We start from the raw sequence: 16,297 nt of genomic DNA, 5'->3' as shown, positions 1-16,297 counted from the left end.
TTATTTTTTGGTCTTTATCTGAACTTTAAGTAACTCCCGGGAGGATGCACAGGGTGATGCCAACCCTGGGGGATGTGGGATGCAGGAGGAGGGTGACAGCAGTGGGTTTGGGGGTGCCAAGGGGCCCAGGGTGCCCACCCTGCCTCTCTTAATAGTAACTAAAGAACAGGAATCATTAAAAAAAAAATCCAAATATTTATTTTTTTTTTCCTTTGGATCTGACACATCACATCCCGGGAGGGGACAAGTGGGGGCACAGCACCAGCCTGACCCATGGGGCCAAAGCAGTGTCCAACCCCCTGCAAGGGGGGACCCTGCAATGGTGGGGGGGATCCCTGATGCAAAGGGAACCTTCCCACAGGGCAGGAGGGTGGAAGGGCCACCACCCTTCCCTGTCCCCTCCTTGGATGGGGAGAGGAGCAGGGTGGCATGACCTGGCCAAACCCAAGCTGCTGCCTGGGCTGGAGAGTGACAGGATGAGAGGGAAGAAAGGGTTTAGAGGGGAAAAAGGGGGTTTTTTGGGTAAAAAAGGGGTTTAAGGTGAATTAAACCCCTTAAAACCCACCCAGGGCTGGAGACACCCCGCTGCCGCAGCGCCGCGGCCCGCGCGCTCTTGTGCTGTGGGAGGGAGTAGGTAAAAATATGAATTTTCATATATTTTATTTAAAAAATAAAAACCACACGAAGGAGAAAAAAAAAAAAGTAAAGGAAAACAAAAAGACCCCTCTTTGTGCAGTTTGGCTTAGTGCAAATGGGCGCATTCCTGCAGGCACTTCCCGGGGCATTGCCCCGGTGGGGGCTCCCCGAAACGAGAGAGACAAATGACATTACAAAGAGTAAAAACCCCCCTGGGGGGGGTGAGGGGGGGCAGGCGCCCACCTCTGCCCTGGGCACTGGGGCTGCCCCCCGGGAGCAGGCGAGGGGCACGAACAGACACCCCCTTTTCCAAGCCCCTGCCGGCCACAGGCACAACTTATTTGAGCCATGGGGGCGTCCCCAAACCGGAGTGGGGAGGGGGCTGGGAGCAGCCGGACGCCCCCCGCCAGCCCCTGCCGGCAAGGAGCAGGGTTGGATTTAGCTTATTTTCAAAGGGAAGAAAAGGCAGGGGGGACAAGCTCCGTGGCGGGGGGGCTGTGTGTGTGCATAAAGCTTTTGGGGGGGCCGTTCCCTGAGTCCGGGGGCGCGGCCAGGGGGGCGCGAAGGCACCTCGAGTGCAAAATGTGCAAGAAGGAGGGAGCGGCGGGGCTCCGTCAGTCGAGGAAGCGCTGGCAGGCCTTCTTCCAGCGGCACGCCGTGCACCACATCTCCCGGTGCTCCATGCCGTACACCTTGCGGCACTTCTTGGCCTCCCCCCGCGGCCGCCTGCGGGCAGAGGGGACAAGTCACGACGGGGGGGACACACGCAGGGGAGAGGGGACAGGGTGGGGTGCGACGGCAATGGCTCACCTGGGCACGGCCGGTGGCTTGGGCGGTGGTGGGGTGGGGACAGTGGGGGACACCGGTGGCCGCGGAGGGGTCCGGCAGCCCTGGAGAGAGAGGACACAGCTCCTGTCAGACAAGGCAATGAGGGAGTGCAGCAGCCCCACCTCCATCCCTGTCCCCGCTCCATCCCTGTGCCCCTCACCTGGTACGCGTGGTCTGTGTGGACGTGGCAGCGGCCGGGGGGGGCCGGGGGGCTGCAGGGGGAGGCCAGGGCCAGGTCGAGGATCGGCAGCGCTGGTGGCGGAGGAGCCTCGGGGCCGGGAAAGGCAGGAGGCACCGAGGAGGTGGGAGAGACCGGCGTGAGGCTGGAGAGCCCGTCTGTCAGCGCGTCCACGTCCACGTCCAGCTCCGTGTAGTAGAAATCCTCCTCGCCATCGCTCTGCTCCAGGTCGGCTTTCCGGCTGCAGGGAGAGCAGAGGCTGGCTGGGACACTCTCCCCCGGCATGGCAGGACCCTGCAAGGGTTACCAGGGGGTCTGGGGGTGTCCGGGGGACCCCATGTGCTTACCCAAGGTGCACAGTTCGGATGTGCTTCTGCATCCCTGAGGAGCTGCTGAGGACTTTGCCACAGCTCTTCCACAAGCACTTGAACATCACCTTGGTGGAGTTCTGCAGGAGAGAGGCGTCAGGCTGGCAGCTCCATCCCCATCATCCTCCTCATTCCCAACCTCATCTCCAGCCCCACTGTCATCCCAGCCCCAATATCATCCTCACTGTCATCCCCAACCTTACCCCCATCATCATCCACATCCCCAAACTCATCCCAACCTTCATCCCTATCTCCAATCCCATCTTCTTCATTCGCACCCCAAATGTCATCCTCCTCATCCCCATCCTCACTATCCCCATTCCCCAACTCATTCATGTACCCAACCTCATCCCAACTGTCATCCCTCATCCTTAACCTCATCCTCCTCTTCATCCCCATCCTTACTATTCCCAACTTCACCGCCATCATCATCCCCAGCTTCATCCCACCTTCCTCTTCCGTGGGGTGGGCTCTCCAAAGACAAAGTGGGTGCCGTCGGGCTCATCAGGGCCATCATCTGGCAGTGGGCCAGGCAGGAAGGTGCTGGGGACGTGGCTGGAGAGGGGGGGTGAGGGGGTGGAGGGGGTGGATCGGTCGCTGGAGGGGTCCCAGCTCCAGTCCCCGCTGGTGTTGCTGCTGCTGCTGCAGCTGGAGGACATGGTGGGAGCCTCCTTCCAGACCTCGCTGCCAGGCTCTGCTGAGAAGAGGAAGGTCAGGTCCTGCCTTGGGACACGTGTCCAGGGATGGGGGGGACAGGGACATGCTCTTACCTGGGGCATGAGTGGCCGGTGGGTGCCCAAGCACCAGCGGGCTGGCGGAGAGGCTGGTGAGCACCGCGGCCGCCATCACCTCATCGATGCCTGCCTTGCCCGAGAGCTTCCTGCCAGCAAGAGCAGAGGGGACTGTGTCAGGATGGATGGGCCCCCTGGGACCCTCTATCGCTCTCCCTCCCCCCTTGAGGTGTTGGGACCTCCCACCCACAGTGGCCTGCACCCACCCCACGGTGGTTTGTGTGGGGGCACACGAATGGCACAGAGTCTCAGTGGCCCCATCATGCTGGGGGCATCACCAGGTGGAAAGGCATCCACAGGTGTCCCACACTCTGCAGCACCCTGAGATGCTGCTGACCCCTCCAGGGATCACCCCAGCAGCTGGCTGGAATTCCCCTGAGCATGGCACAGGCAGAGGTGCAGGCAGGCTGCCAAAATGTCACTGCCTGTGCCATGCCAGGGGCAACCCTCCATGCCTGTGGGCAGCACCGTGCCAGAGGGTACTGGCACCTGCATTCTGCCCAGGGACATGGGGATGGCTTGCCTGGGGCCAAACAGTTCCCTGAGGTGGAAAAAAACCTATAAATGATTTAGATTAAAAAAAAAAAAGGCAAGAGGTCAAGAGTACCCAAAATCATTTTGCAAACGGATAACGTGGTGATGCTCCCAGCTGGGAGACCCCGGAGCTGCCACAGCGGGACAGCCGCTCACTGCCGGGGATCCCGGCGTGGCCAACAGCGGCCAAAGTCCTCCTGCAGAAAAAAAACCCTGGCTCCCGCAGTGAGGCCAGTGCCGGTGGGAGGGTGGTGGCCGTGCCGGTGTCCCTACCTGTGCCGGGGCACGGGGATGCACTGCACGGCCGAGTGCAGTGCCAGGCACCGCTCCAGCCCCGCATCCAGCACCCGCAGCATGGCCTCCTGGCTGGCCGGGTCCCGGTGCGACGGCGGCTCCCCCAGCCAGCCCTCGGATCCCAGCGGAGCCTACGGGAGAGACGGCAGCGGGCAGCAGGGATCCCCGAGCAGTGGATTCCGCAGGGATCCCCCTGACCTCGGTGGGATGGGAAGGTGGGTTTGGGGAGCTGGATCGGCGCCTCCAGGCAGGGCTGTGGTGGGACCCTGCCAGCCGCTCAGTGGGTCCCCCTGGGGTAAATCCCAAGTGGATCTCACCAGGCCGCAGTGGGATCCAGCCAGGAGTTCCTTAGCACTCTCCAGATCCCCCTGTGATGCTGCTCCCAGCAATCGCCCACTGGCTGAGCATCAGTAGGGATCCAGCAGGGATCTCCACAGAGCCAGGAGACGACCTGACACCCTCCTGGCAACGCAGCTCTAAAGTGGCAGCACCCACATTCCGGTATAGATCCACACCTTAGGAATCCATATCCCAAGTTTATCCCGCTCTGAGCGGATCACCCGGGATCCAGCGGGTATCCCCAGAGCTGGGAGCACACTTGTGCCTGCCAGGCCAACCCCAGACACCGGCACCCGCTGCCCACGCTCCGCCACCAAGTGGATCCCACTCCAGGCAGATCCCACGTGATCCAGCACCAAGTCGATCCCGCTGCAAGCGGATCCCGCTCCAAGCGGATCCTAGCTGATCTCCCTGGGGCGGGGCTGGGTGGATCCCGGCGGCGGGAGATCCCTGGAAGATCGCAAAGGGCTGCGATCCAGGAGAGACGATCCCCCCGGGGGTGCGGGTGATGTGACCCACGACCACCCCCCGCGCCCCGCCGCCATACCCCCCCCCCCCCTTCCCGCCCCCCAAAGTTTATCCCATCGCGGCGCCATTTTACCGGCGGGGAAAGTTTCGGGCGGGCCGCTGTCAGCTGTCACCGCCCCCCCGCCGCCTCCCCCGGATCCCACCCCGGTCTCCGCCGCCGCCCCCCCCCGGTACCTTGGCGGCGGCGGCGCGGGCGGCGGGCGGCGCGGGCGGGGGCGGCGGGCGGCGGCGGCGGCGGGCGGGCATTAGGACCGCGGGCGGGCGCGGGGGGTCCATGCGCGGAGCGGCCGCGGCCCGGCGGGGGGGGGGGGGGGGGGAGCGCGCTCCGCCGCGCGCGGCCCCGGTGTCGGCGCCGGCCGGGCCGCGCCCCCCGAGCGCCGCGCCATTGGCCGGGCCGCGCGGGCTGGAACGCCGCCGCCGCCTTCCGCGCCTCTGATTGGCTGCGGCGCGCTGCCACTTCGCCGCCGGCGGCCACGCCCCCCGCCCTCGCGAGGCCGCCACGCCCCCCCCCCGGCCGCGCCACGCCCCCGCCGGCAGCGGCCATCTTCGCGTGCCCCGCCCTCCCGCCGCGCGCGCTGCCCGCGGGACCCCCCCCCCCCCCCCCCAAAAAAACACAGCCCCCCAAAGCCTCACCCCACTCCCACCAGGCCGCCCGTGTCACCCCCGTCGCCGCTGAGTGCTCCCCGGCACCCTTGGGGCCACCGTGAAGTCACCTCCCTTTTTCCCGCCAAACTCGCGGGGCTCCCCAAAAGTTGTAGAAGACCCCCGAAAGTTCCGATTTTGTTGTTACGGCGCGGGATTATGGGCGCCCCCCCCCCCCCCAAAAAAAAACCGCGGGGATCCCGCCACCGCGGAGCATCCCGCGGAACGCCCGACGGCTCCTGCGGACTTACCGGGGTGAAATTTGCAGCGTTAAAATTTGGGGGATTCGCGCAAAAATGACGTGACCGGCCGAATTATAGGGACGCCGACAAGTTACAGGGGTTCTTCAAACGTTGCAGAGCTCCTCACAAACTTACACTCTCCAAAATTTACAGGGTACCCCCAAAGTTCTCTCCGAAATTTTATACCCCCTGGAACTTGCCTGTAGGGTTCCCCCATCAGCTCTAGGGCTCCCCCAAAAGTTACAGTGACCTTCTGCTAGAAAGGGGGTGTGGTCTGGATTTTTGGGGTGTGTGCGCCGTTCCCAGCAGGAAAGAAGTCCCTAATTCCACACTCATTCATTCAGTCCTGCCCACCACGGGGAATCACTGCTAAAACCCACACAGAATGGCAGGGCTGGGTGTGGGTGGGGTGCCCGGGCTGCCAGGGGTACAGGAGGTACTTGGGGTACCGAGGTGCATTGGGGGTACACGGGGTGCATGGGGTACGCTGGGCATGTGGGATGAGTGGAATGGCCTGGACACATGGAATGCTTGGAGTGCGTGGGGTCCATGGAATTCTGGGGTGCCCTGGGGTGCCCTGGGCATGTGGGGTAGCAGGGGGTACCTGTAGTGCAAGGGGGTACGTGGAGTCCATGCGGTGCAGGGGGTTTTGGGGTGCGTGGGGTGCTTGGGGAGCTCGGGCTGGCGCCCATCTGCCTTCTGCTCCTCACCTGCCCCAAAACCCGCGGGGCCCCGAGCGCTGGGCGGCGGCCACGGGCCACCGGGTCCTGCTGCTGCTGGATTGACCAACCCGCAGCCTGAAGGCCGGGACAGAGTCCGTGCGGCTGTCCCAGATGGTGGCCCCCGTCTGTCCCCCCCCTCCTGTCTCCCCTGCCTGTCCCTCAGCAGCCCTGGGCTGGCTGACACGGCTGATTCCCGTGGTTCGGGGGCTGTTGGGTTGCTGGGGCGGCATCCCGCGGATCCCCTGCCTGGGGAGGGGATGTTCCCAGCTTGGCTCCTGGGGTGCTTGGCCACCCCGTGTTCCCTGCTGTGGTGCAGGGGGGCTGGAGGTGCCGCTTCCACCCTGCGCCATGCCCTGGTGCTTTCGTAAGAGTGAAAAAAGCAGCACACCAGGAAAGCCCCCACGAACCCGGCCAAGCGCCCGGTGTCGCCCCGGGACGGCCGCCCGCGGGGTCCCCCTGCACGCCACAGGAACTGGGGACCAGCCGGGTGAAGGGCAGTGTTCCCCGGGAACCGGGACACCCGCGGGGCCCCACACCTGCCCGGGGAGCACAGGAGGAGGAGCAGAGCCGGAGCAGCCTTTATTCCCCATCCTGTCCCGTCCCTGGGGGGCCGGATCCCGCCGCCCCCGTTAGCGCAGCCCTGGAGGAGCCTGTGGGGCCCAGGGGAGGCTCCGCGGCCGTCCCCGCTCTGGTTTAATGGTTAACGGCGGCCGAAGCGCGGAGTTGAAGGCTCCGGCAGCTCCGTTCGGTGTTGTGCAACTCCACGAGTATCGCCCGCCCTTGCACAGGGTGCCGCCAGCCCGACCCCCGGCCCGGGCAGGAGGGCGCGGCAGGGTGGCATCCCAAGTTAAAATCGTGGTCATAGCAACTTCTGAGCTGGAAGGGACATGCAAGGATCATTTAGTCCGACTCCTGACCCTGCACAGGGCTCCCCGAAGAATCACCATCCCTGGGAGGTCCCCCCGTGGTACCTGGATTCCCTTGCCGGGGGGGGTTGGCTGCGGACTGGGCTGTGATGCCCCTCGCCCAGGAGGTCCTGCAGAGAGAGCCGGGGCCGTGCCCGCACTGCCCATGTCCCCTGGCTGCCTGCTGGGGGTGCAGAGCTGCCGGGGGACGGGGCCACACGGGTGTGAGCTTCAGGGATGTGGGGCTGGGCGGGGTGCGGAGCTGTTCAGGTGCGGGGCTGGTTTGGCTGGAGAGCCCTGTGCTGCCGTACAGCCACAGAGCTGCTCGGGCTGCGGAGCCGTACGGGCTGCAGGGACATAGGGGGTGCGGGTCCTTATAGTACAGAGCCCCGTACAGCGCCATGCAGTGTGTGACACGGTGCAGGTGTCGCACCGTGCAGATGTCACACCGTGCACCGTGTAATGCGCCTTGCAGCACCGGGCTACATCCTACAGCGTGCGGAACTATACGATGTGCAACCCGTTCAGCCTCTTGCGGCGCTCGCTGGGCTCCTGCTCGCTCCCTCTTGTGGGAACGGCACCGTCCAGCACCGTCCCTCGCAGCACCGTCCCTCGCAGCGCGACGAAGAGCCCCGCACACGTCTGTCCCCGCGGCTGAGACGGGGTACTCCCAGCCCTACCGTCTCCCCTCGCTCTGACCCCAACCCCGACCTTCCCGACCACAGCCCGAGACTCCAAGTCATGTTTTGGGATGGATCCTTCATTCACCCCCCAGATTTCGAGCCTCCAACCGGGGTTCCAGGGACATTTTCCATCACCGTGAGGACTGCGCAGTTTTTCTCTTATTTGAGTCCGACTCTCCCACGTCCCACAGAGATTATGGGCAAGCAGGCAGCCCTGCACGGCTTCTGCTGCTACTGGGGTAAATTGGAGACCAAATTTGGCCACCTCCGCTCTGCCACAGCAGGAGCTTTCCGTTCCCTGGTGCCATTCCAAGCCTGCCTTCCCCCAGGGAGGTGGCGCAGTGGTACCCACATCGCAGCCCACGGGCAGCGCAGCGACCGGAGTGAAGCCACACTGATCCCACACGGAAGTGATGCTCCTGTGGCTGGCAACACAGCCCAAAACAGCTCCCAGGGGGTTCAGGTGGTGTAGGAGGGAGCCAGCCATGTGGGGTGGGATGATGGAGAAGGGGAACAGGGGAAGGGTGCGGCCGGGGGCAGCGCGGGGGGAGCCCACGCGTCGTTCTGGTGCCACTGGCAGCAGGAAGAGTGCGGTAGCACCGGCACCAGCCGTGTTCTATCAGCGCCCTTATCTCGCAGGGGGATGGGAGCTCTCGAGGGCGGCTGTGGTTTGGCGTCGAGCACGGAGCTGACGACGCCTGGGGTGCCTCCAGCTCTAACGCCTTGAGCGGGGTTTGCTGAGCGCCGCGTTTTCGGTTTTAATCTCTTCACCTGCCGCGGTGCAGGGGCAAAGCTGCTGAGGGAAGGCGTGTGGCTTCCTGCCACACAGCCTGGCACAGCACGGCACGACACAGGAGCTGCAGGTTCCACCTGGCTCCAGTGAGCACCGGGCCATCGTGCCACGAGGTCAGGCAGCCGCTGGCCGGCTGGTGGCCATGTGACCAGAGCCACCGTCGTTGCCTCACCAGGGCGTCCCTTGGGGCGGGGATGTGCAACTCCCCACGGGGAGAAGAGGAGTGAAGTTTAAGCCCTGGGGTCTGAGGGTCGGGGTACAGACCCAGCTCACCCAAGCTTTTTTGGCACATGGAGGCCACAGGACCCAGGGGAGTGAGTAATGGCGAGGTAAGCAGGAAGCAAGTGCTGGGCAAACACGCCCTGGCTTCTACCCCAGCCCTGTGCAAAGCTCTGCTCTGGCACAGATCACTCCACGCAGCAGCTCTCGGTGGCTGTGTGTCCCCATTTCAGAGGTGCCAAACCACCCATCCAGGACGGGTGCACTCACAGTCACACTGTGCTCCAAGCTGCTCTCCCAGCACCAGCTGCACCAGCAGCAGCAGCCCTCAGAACCAGGGATTTAGACTCAGTTTAAGAGTGTAAACCTTCTCTCAGGCTTTTAATGGTGTTTGGGAGAGGGCTGCCCATGGAGACATCCTTGCATGGGTCTGAAAGGGTGGGAATGGAGGATGGAGCAGAGCCCACAGCCCACAGCAGGGAAATTTGTGTTGTCCTGTGCAGGGTCAGGAGTCGGACTCAATGAGCTCTTGTGGGTCCTTTCCAACTCAGGATATGCTATGATTTCATGAAGGCAGGGCTGACCCCATCTCCCCATAACAAGGGATGTTCTGTGATGGGAGCAAAGCTTCTCAGGGCTTCCTGGGGGCTGGAGGGAGCCTTTGGCTCCCCCACAGTGTGAAGAGGACAGAGACTCTCAGTCATGGTAGAAACCCGCTGATGAGGGTCTGATCCTGCAGCCCAAGGCACGGGGCTGGCCACAGCCCTGTTATTCCCCCACCCCAAAACATGGTCCCCACCCTGTTCCCATCTCGTGCCAGCACCAGCCCTGTCTCACTGGGGTCCCACACAGCACCCCCAAAATACCCATCTTGGGACATCCCACCATCAACCTGCTGGCACCAGCTGGGCTGGGATGGGACAAGGACACTCATAGAAAAGTAACAGAAAATACATACAGAGAGTGTGTGCAGGGATGCAGCTGGTCTGGTGGGCACAGGGCTGTTGGCACCTGTCCCCCGGCACCTGACAGTGTCCAGCCGGGTGGGACCCTGCTATGGCCCTGCCCCTGCTCCTGGGGGGCTATAGGTTGGTGATGTAAACCTCCAGCCCATTGGCCGCTGTCCGTGCAGAGGCTTTCCGGGGCTCCCCTGCCCAAATGTCCACCACACTCTCGTACAGGTTCTCGGGGACACAGGGCATCCCCAGCTTGCCCCGTTTTGCCGTCTTCTTCCAGTTAATGTCCACGGCCTCATAGTCAGGGTCGGGGCCACGGCCCTGAGCAGTCCATGCTCTGTCGTTGATGGACTCATAACAGGGGTCAGGGGGGCCTGGGGCTGCCGGGGCCCTCTCCTGCTGGAGGGGGGGCAGCCACCCGGAACCTGCCTCCTTCACGGCCCTTTGGCTCGATGCAGGGACCTGGGATTTCTTTCTGGTGGCTTTGCACACCGTTGAGTACATCTCTTCCAGCTGCAAAAGGAATTTTTTTTAGGGTGGGAGTTTAGGGGCAATCCCTGCATCCTCATGATTTTGTCCCCCCCATCTTCTGAAAGCCTCCCAGGAGGATCCTGGCAGTGGATCCTAATTTATACCTTACTCCAAACATGGGCACTACAGGGAGACATGGAATTAAATGACCCCCCAATATGCCCCATCCCTGCTGCCCCCCAGAGTCGTACCTTGGCCTGGGGGGCATTGCCTGCACCATCCCAGCAGTGCTGTGTTCCAGGGGGCCCTGCCGCAGCCCCATCCTGCACCTCCACTGACACCGTCTTCTTCACCTTATGGACACAGGCATAATCGGCTGCCCCATGCACAGCCCGTGGAGGGGACACCTGGGTGCCAGCGGGCATGGGGGGCACCGGGGCGTCCTCGCCCTCCACTGCCAGGCACTCATAGACAGTGTCTGGCGCTGGTTTCCGCAGCGGGGTGAAGAGCAGGTTGGAGTAGGTCTGATCGGGAGCTGGGGAGGCGGCCGGGGGCTCAGGGACGGGGATCTGGGGCAGCTCGCGGTGCAGGAGGCCGGTGCTGTGCAGGGATTCGCCTCCAGGGGCCGCGGGACAAGCGAGATCCAGGCTGGCCGGACGCTGGACTGCGGGAGAGAAGAGGAAATCAGGGGATGCAACAGGTACCAACCCCTGTGCCAGCACAGTGCCACGTCTGTCCATGACACGATGTACTCTCTGGGCAACATGGGGACTGCAGGCAGTTGCCCAGGGCCACCAGCCCCTTGGGCTCCCCCAGCTCCAGGGCCACTCACCGTCGTCTCTGACCTTCACCCGGTACAGCTCGTGCAGCTTCGTGTCCGACTTGCTGAGTGACCGCAGCTGCGTCTGGCGGAGCAGGGCCTGCCGTGGGGGAACACACACCCTCAGGCTGGGCTGAGAGCCCAGACCACCCCCCGGGGCCGATCCTGCCCCCCAAACGTCCTCTTACCTCATCCACGAGCTTCACCCCGTCCGGAGCAACCTTCTTCCTGCCCTTCCTGCAGGGAGAAGGGGGGCTGAGCCCAAGGCAGATGGCAAAGCCAAGGGTGAGGAGCAGGTGCCCCGGGTCCCCAACGTGGCACTCCCAAAACCCACATCCCTGCTCCTTCCCCAGCCCCACAGCACGGTCTGTGCTGGCTGGGGACATCACAATTGCATCCTGCAGCCTTCTGCGCTGTGCAAGGCACCACTGGCACCAACCTCGGCATTGCCCCTGGCATTGTCCATCCCACTCACAACTCAGCCCTCTCTGGGCTGCTCCTCCGAGCTTTTGGGTGTAGGGGGTGTCCCGGGGGGCTGCAGCACACAGGGATGCAGGATCAGCCAGGTAGAGCTGCACTGGGGTACAGGTGGGGGTTTGGGGTGAGCAGATGCCAGTGGTCGAAGCTCAGGATGGGCTCACACAGAGTCTCCACCTGCAGCCACCAAATGTCACCGAGGGGATCCCCAGGCCCATCCCAGCCCCAGGAGGGAAAGGGGAGGAGCCGTGGGCAGCACGTACCGTTTACAGGCAGCGCACAGGGCGCCAAGGTAGACCAGGCCACCGAGCAGGGCCAGGGCAGCGCCGGCCGGCAGGAGCCGGGTCCCTTCTGTCCCCTCGCCGCCGGCTGCAGCCATGGGGGAGCCGCTTCCAACACCACTGCAGGGCCGAGCTCTGGGGACAGAGAACACGAGCTGGGGTTCAGCCGGGAGCTGCTGGGCTCACCACGGCACGAAATGGTGCTCAATCACCCCCAGGGCTTGAGGGACCCCTGCAGCACAGTCCCCCAGCAGGGGGTCTCTCTGGATGCTCTGGACGGGGACATTTCACTGGGTGTCCCATTTTCTGGCCAGCGATTGCCCTCCCCAGGGTCACCATAACACCTCCAGTGCCCAGCCCAGTGTGGACACTCGGCAGTGGGTACTCTGCCACCACAGGAGAAAACTTCAGATTCTGGTTCCTTTTGAAAAAACCAATCCAACAAAACCAGCAGGATTCAAGCTCACAAGTTGCTACGAAATGGTGAAAAGGACATGCCCAGGGGCCCTGAAAATCCTCTGGAGACACCCTAAAAATGCCAGAATGCCTTCTGGGGACACGGGGACAGTACCCCAGGTTGCGGGATGGGGGTGACACTGCTCCTGAGCACAGGGGAGGCCAGAAAGGACAGGCAGGATGACTCAACTTCCTGGAAATAGGGTGAGCTTCAGCCTCTCCTTCCTCTCCCTCCTCATGCCCCGGGCTCAGCAGAATGCATCAGGACATGCTCCTCCTGCAGCAGATTCACACAGACCCCATGTTCCCTGTGCCACCACAACCCCAGGTCTGCAGCTGCTCTCTGCTGTGATGCCAGAGCAGAAAACACCCAATCTTCCCATCCCTTTCATCTGCTTAAATCTGTGCCTTGCCCAAATCCAGCCCTTGTCCCTGTGCCTTCCTCAAGGCAAAAGCCATCCCCTGTAAACTGCGGCAGCGGCAGAGCCAGAGCAAGAGGTGCAGAGGCAGGAGGGTGCTGGGGAGCCCGACACAAAGCACGGATGCTCCCCAGCCTGTCAGGATCACCACCTTCCCCAGGAGGCTTTTGCTGACCCCTGTGTCACCATCCCCATGCCACCATCCCTGTCCCTGCCCGGCTGCCAGTGCACTGCAAACCCAGAGCAAAAGCTGGCATCCCTTCAGCTGCACCAGCGTCGGCAGCGGCTGCGGCTCCCAGCTCTGCACAGCTCAGCTCTGTGCACCCTGCTCTACAAAAAAAGGCTGGCCTGACACCGACACCCAGGAAATGCCTGATCCGAAAGGAGATGGAGGCAGTTCCTGGAGTGAAGCACAGCTCCAAGAAGCTGCGGTAGCTGATCCAGATGGGCCCAGCAGCAGGGTCCCTGGGCACAGCTGGGCAGGACAGCTTCCACGAGCACAGATGGGGACCCAGAGATCCAGCAGGACATGCTGAGCATCCCTTACTCACCCTCTTGCGTATCTTCATCCGGATGACAAAGCCCAGATGAGCTCTGGTGAGAAGCCACCCTGCCTTGTGTAAATCTCAGAAGCTACTGCAGACCTACAGGATCTCCCCTCTCCCCTGCACCCCCAGTCACACAGCAGCATCTTTGGCGTATTTTTACCCCAATAACCAGCAGGTCTCTGCCCATTTGCAGCACCCTTTTATCTGAAAGCACCCTTTTATCTAAGAACTTCCCATGCCTTTGGAAACTGCCCTGACTGAAGCATGAACCCTGGAGAGCAATTATTTCAAGGTAGAAAGTGAGACAGAGAGGTTTTAAGGACTAACCAGGCTGGACAGACTGGCTTAGATCAGAGCTGGGAAGGGGAGGCTGTTCCCTTTCCAACAACGTTTTAATTAGACAACACAGCTTTTCTGTCTGAGCATACACTAATTATACGGATTACCTGCAAAAGGGCCGGTGCGTTAGACAGAGCCTGAAGCTCCTCGCTGGACTCGTTCAGCTCATTAGAGTGATGGAATCGTGGGCTGCAGGAGCAGGGCAGAGCTGAGCAGGCTCTGGAGTTGAGCAGACAAAGTTCTAACGAGGTTCGACGGCCGGAGCTGGTGTGATGTTGGAGTCGAGGTGGAAGCTTTCAGCATGCTGAGGCAGGCACAGATGGGGCAGCTTATCCCACAGCAGGGGGATTTTCCATCCCTGAATTTTGAAGATTGAAGGGAGAGACTTTCTTGAGTAGAAATGAATGCGGAGGAATTCTTCTGGCCTACTTTCTGTAGGGCAGGTCGGTGGTCACTCCAGGATTTCTGACCAGTGAAACTGCCCAGTGCAAGCTCCTCAGTGCTCAGGCTCAGCAGCCACTGGGAGAAGCCACTTCTTGGGACAACACATTGGGTCTCCCAAAATCACAGATTTGCCAGCAGAACCCAGTGCCTGACTGAAGGCACTCAGGTAGGACTGAGCAGCTTTGCAAGGCAAAGTCTCAGCCAGACCTTCTGAAACCTACACCCGAATTTCCTGCCAATAAAGTTATCAATCGATCTCCCAGTCCTGGGGCTGCTCCCAGGGCAGGAGACTCAGCAGACAGCGTTTCGTAAGGCGCCGGCTCTGCCAGCCGAGGTGGCTTTGAAGACGAGGGCGGTCACAGCCGTTGCGTACATGCGACACCACCCACAGCCCTCCGAGGAGGGATCACTCCCCTGTGTGTGACACCCGAGCACAGGCACCCTAAAGGCAGATGGTTTGCTACTCCATGGTGTGGGAGTTTTTTGTGAGTCCTAGAAAAGGTGCAATTTCCTCATCTCGGCTTCATGAAAGCAAGATTAAATTCACTGCAAAGCCAAGGGCTGCTGCTGACAATTCTGCCTGGTCTCTGATTCATCTCCTCTGATAAAACCACACAGTGTTCAGTGCAGGGTTGCAAGAAAAAAGTCTGCGAAGCTACTCAAAGCCTATTTGCACGAAACCAGGAGGAACATTTTGAGCTGATTTCCATCAGCAACTGTGCACACGGCTGCAGCAAACTCTGCTTGGGTACCCCAGGGAGCTGTGCTTCAAAAAAGGCACAAGAAGCAGAAGTAGATGGATTTTTTTCTTTTCAATTACAAAAAGTGAAAGCGCTGTTTACAGTTAGTCACAACACTGAATCTGCCCTAGACCATGGGGTGCAATTTGTGACATGTAAGACTATTTCAAAAAAGCAGGCACAAGATCTCACCCACTTCGCTCATCTCTGTAATGAGATTTCATGGTCAAACACCTCCTGAGGCTTTTGATTTAGAAGGTGCCAACCATACTTCTAAATGCCAGACCCAAATGTCTGAAAACTTGGATGCACACTTCTAGCTGCAGTTCTGATTGCTGCTCACGTGCTGGAGTGGCTTTTGAGAAAACATGACTTTAAAACCTTTGGATGAATGACTGTCTGCCCACACCACAGGGCTTTGCTCAAGGCTGACACCATTTCAACACTTTTCTTTCTTCCCACCCTTCCCTAGTTGCTGAACATTCACTTGGGAAGAAAAATGCTCCTCCAAGGCAAGAACCTGCTCAAGAGGTTTTCTGCAGAGCTGAGCCACAGCAGGAGACCAGTGGAGAGCTTGGAGCTGCTGTTATGGGAAGCCACATTCCACACTACGGGATGGGTGTATTAAGGAGATGTGTCCTCTTGAGAATCATCTGCCTACCACAGTGGCTTTTTTTGCCACAAATGCAGTATTTGTACATCATCTTAGGTTTACAGAAGACAGCATTTCAGTGACCACATTCTCAAGCCTCCTCACCCATAACCAGGAGCTCAGCATTTCCCCGTTGCACACACCAGCAATACTCCTGTCCCCCTACCCACAATACAACTGGAAATTTCCACAATGCCACACACCTCTGAACTGAATTAATTTATCCCAAAAGCAATCAGCTCCCACTCAGCCTCCAGACTCCAGCCATGGGATCCCAGCAGTGCTGCCAAGCTCACCACCTTTTCTTCCCTTTCAAGCCCAGCTGCAGAGCACAAAGCATGGAGTGACACAGCTTGGAGCCCAACTCATAAAGCTGAACCCAGCTGAGGCTTCCCAGAGCAGAGCAGGAATCCTGCCTGTCCAGTCTATCCAGCCCCAACAGCATCTCCAACAACGCTGCAACTTCTATATACATGGCGGGGTTTAAAGTATTTCCGCCTCTGGTTTAGCTGCAGATTCCCCGTTTCCCAGGCACAGGAAAGCCACCACCACTTACTTGCAGGAATTCAAAATCCAGTGAGTGTGGAGCACACGAATCTGATCACGCTCTCCTCCTTGCCAGCCAGCCCGTAGAACTTCATTTCTTTTATCCCACAGCAAGTCCCAATCAGGGGCTCCTGCACATTTCCAACATCCCGATGTGAGCTCTCCCACTCTCTGAGAAGCAGCCGGCTGTGAGCAGACGCGGGGCACACACGGCACAGCTTCCTGGCCTCGGAGGTGGTGGCTTCACCCAGGGGTAGGCTGGGTCTGTGCTCGCAGCCGGGGCGGGAGGCGCCGCGGCTCCCGGGCTCCGCAGGCTCCCGGCACACACGAGCACCCTCTGCCGCGCCCGCTCCCCGCCCGGCTCCTCCCGGCTCCTCCGGCAGCTCAGGGCAATATAAGGAAAGAATGGGGCGCCCCAGATCATCATTACCTTGCAAATGAGCAAC

General features: G+C 61.1%; 2 protein-coding genes across 2 annotated transcripts; both read right to left on the bottom strand.

The window, feature by feature from the left end:
* Window positions 1-175: 175 nt before the first annotated feature.
* SLC2A4RG (SLC2A4 regulator) lies at window positions 176-5,040 on the bottom strand. Its single transcript, XM_048322227.1, has 9 exons — window positions 4,887-5,040; window positions 4,671-4,699; window positions 3,609-3,760; window positions 2,781-2,890; window positions 2,460-2,707; window positions 1,990-2,090; window positions 1,625-1,883; window positions 1,447-1,526; window positions 176-1,362 (listed from the first exon to the last, which is right to left on the bottom strand). The coding sequence occupies exons 1-9, from the start codon at window positions 5,038-5,040 to the stop codon at window positions 1,251-1,253; spliced, it is 1,245 nt and encodes a 414-aa protein (XP_048178184.1). The 3' UTR covers window positions 176-1,250.
* A 4,014-nt stretch (window positions 5,041-9,054) lies between these two features.
* On the bottom strand, window positions 9,055-16,205 carry LIME1 (Lck interacting transmembrane adaptor 1). The gene is made up of 7 exons (XM_048322301.1): window positions 15,862-16,205; window positions 13,577-13,827; window positions 11,690-11,842; window positions 11,138-11,186; window positions 10,962-11,049; window positions 10,381-10,793; window positions 9,055-10,171 (listed from the first exon to the last, which is right to left on the bottom strand). Exons 3-7 carry the CDS (start codon window positions 11,803-11,805, stop codon window positions 9,785-9,787), a joined length of 1,053 nt encoding a protein of 350 aa, XP_048178258.1. The 5' UTR covers window positions 11,806-11,842; window positions 13,577-13,827; window positions 15,862-16,205; the 3' UTR covers window positions 9,055-9,784.
* Between the last annotated feature and the right edge of the window lie 92 nt (window positions 16,206-16,297).

Source organism: Corvus hawaiiensis, chromosome 17 (assembly GCF_020740725.1).
Source record: "Corvus hawaiiensis isolate bCorHaw1 chromosome 17, bCorHaw1.pri.cur, whole genome shotgun sequence".
NCBI classification, from domain to species: Eukaryota; Metazoa; Chordata; class Aves; order Passeriformes; family Corvidae; genus Corvus; species Corvus hawaiiensis.
Note: the sequence above shows the minus strand (reverse complement) of the source record. Positions and strands in the feature narration are given on the sequence as shown.

Excerpts from the sequence above, each read along its gene's own strand:
- LIME1 (XM_048322301.1), bottom strand. The coding sequence starts at position 11,805 with ATGGCTGCAGCCGGCGGCGAGGGGACAGAAGGGACCCGGCTCCTGCCG. Across the intron at positions 10,794-10,961 it reads GGTGAAGGTCAGAGACGACG|TCCAGCGTCCGGCCAGCCTG; the intron begins GTGAGTGGCCCT and ends TCTCTCCCGCAG. Across the intron at positions 10,172-10,380 it reads GCAATGCCCCCCAGGCCAAG|CTGGAAGAGATGTACTCAAC; the intron begins GTACGACTCTGG and ends TTCCTTTTGCAG.
- SLC2A4RG (XM_048322227.1), bottom strand. The coding sequence starts at position 5,040 with ATGGCCGCTGCCGGCGGGGGCGTGGCGCGGCCGGGGGGGGGGCGTGGC. Across the intron at positions 2,891-3,608 it reads ATCCCCGTGCCCCGGCACAG|GAAGCTCTCGGGCAAGGCAG; the intron begins GTAGGGACACCG and ends TCTTGCTGGCAG. Across the intron at positions 1,527-1,624 it reads ACACAGACCACGCGTACCAG|GGCTGCCGGACCCCTCCGCG; the intron begins GTGAGGGGCACA and ends CTCTCTCTCCAG.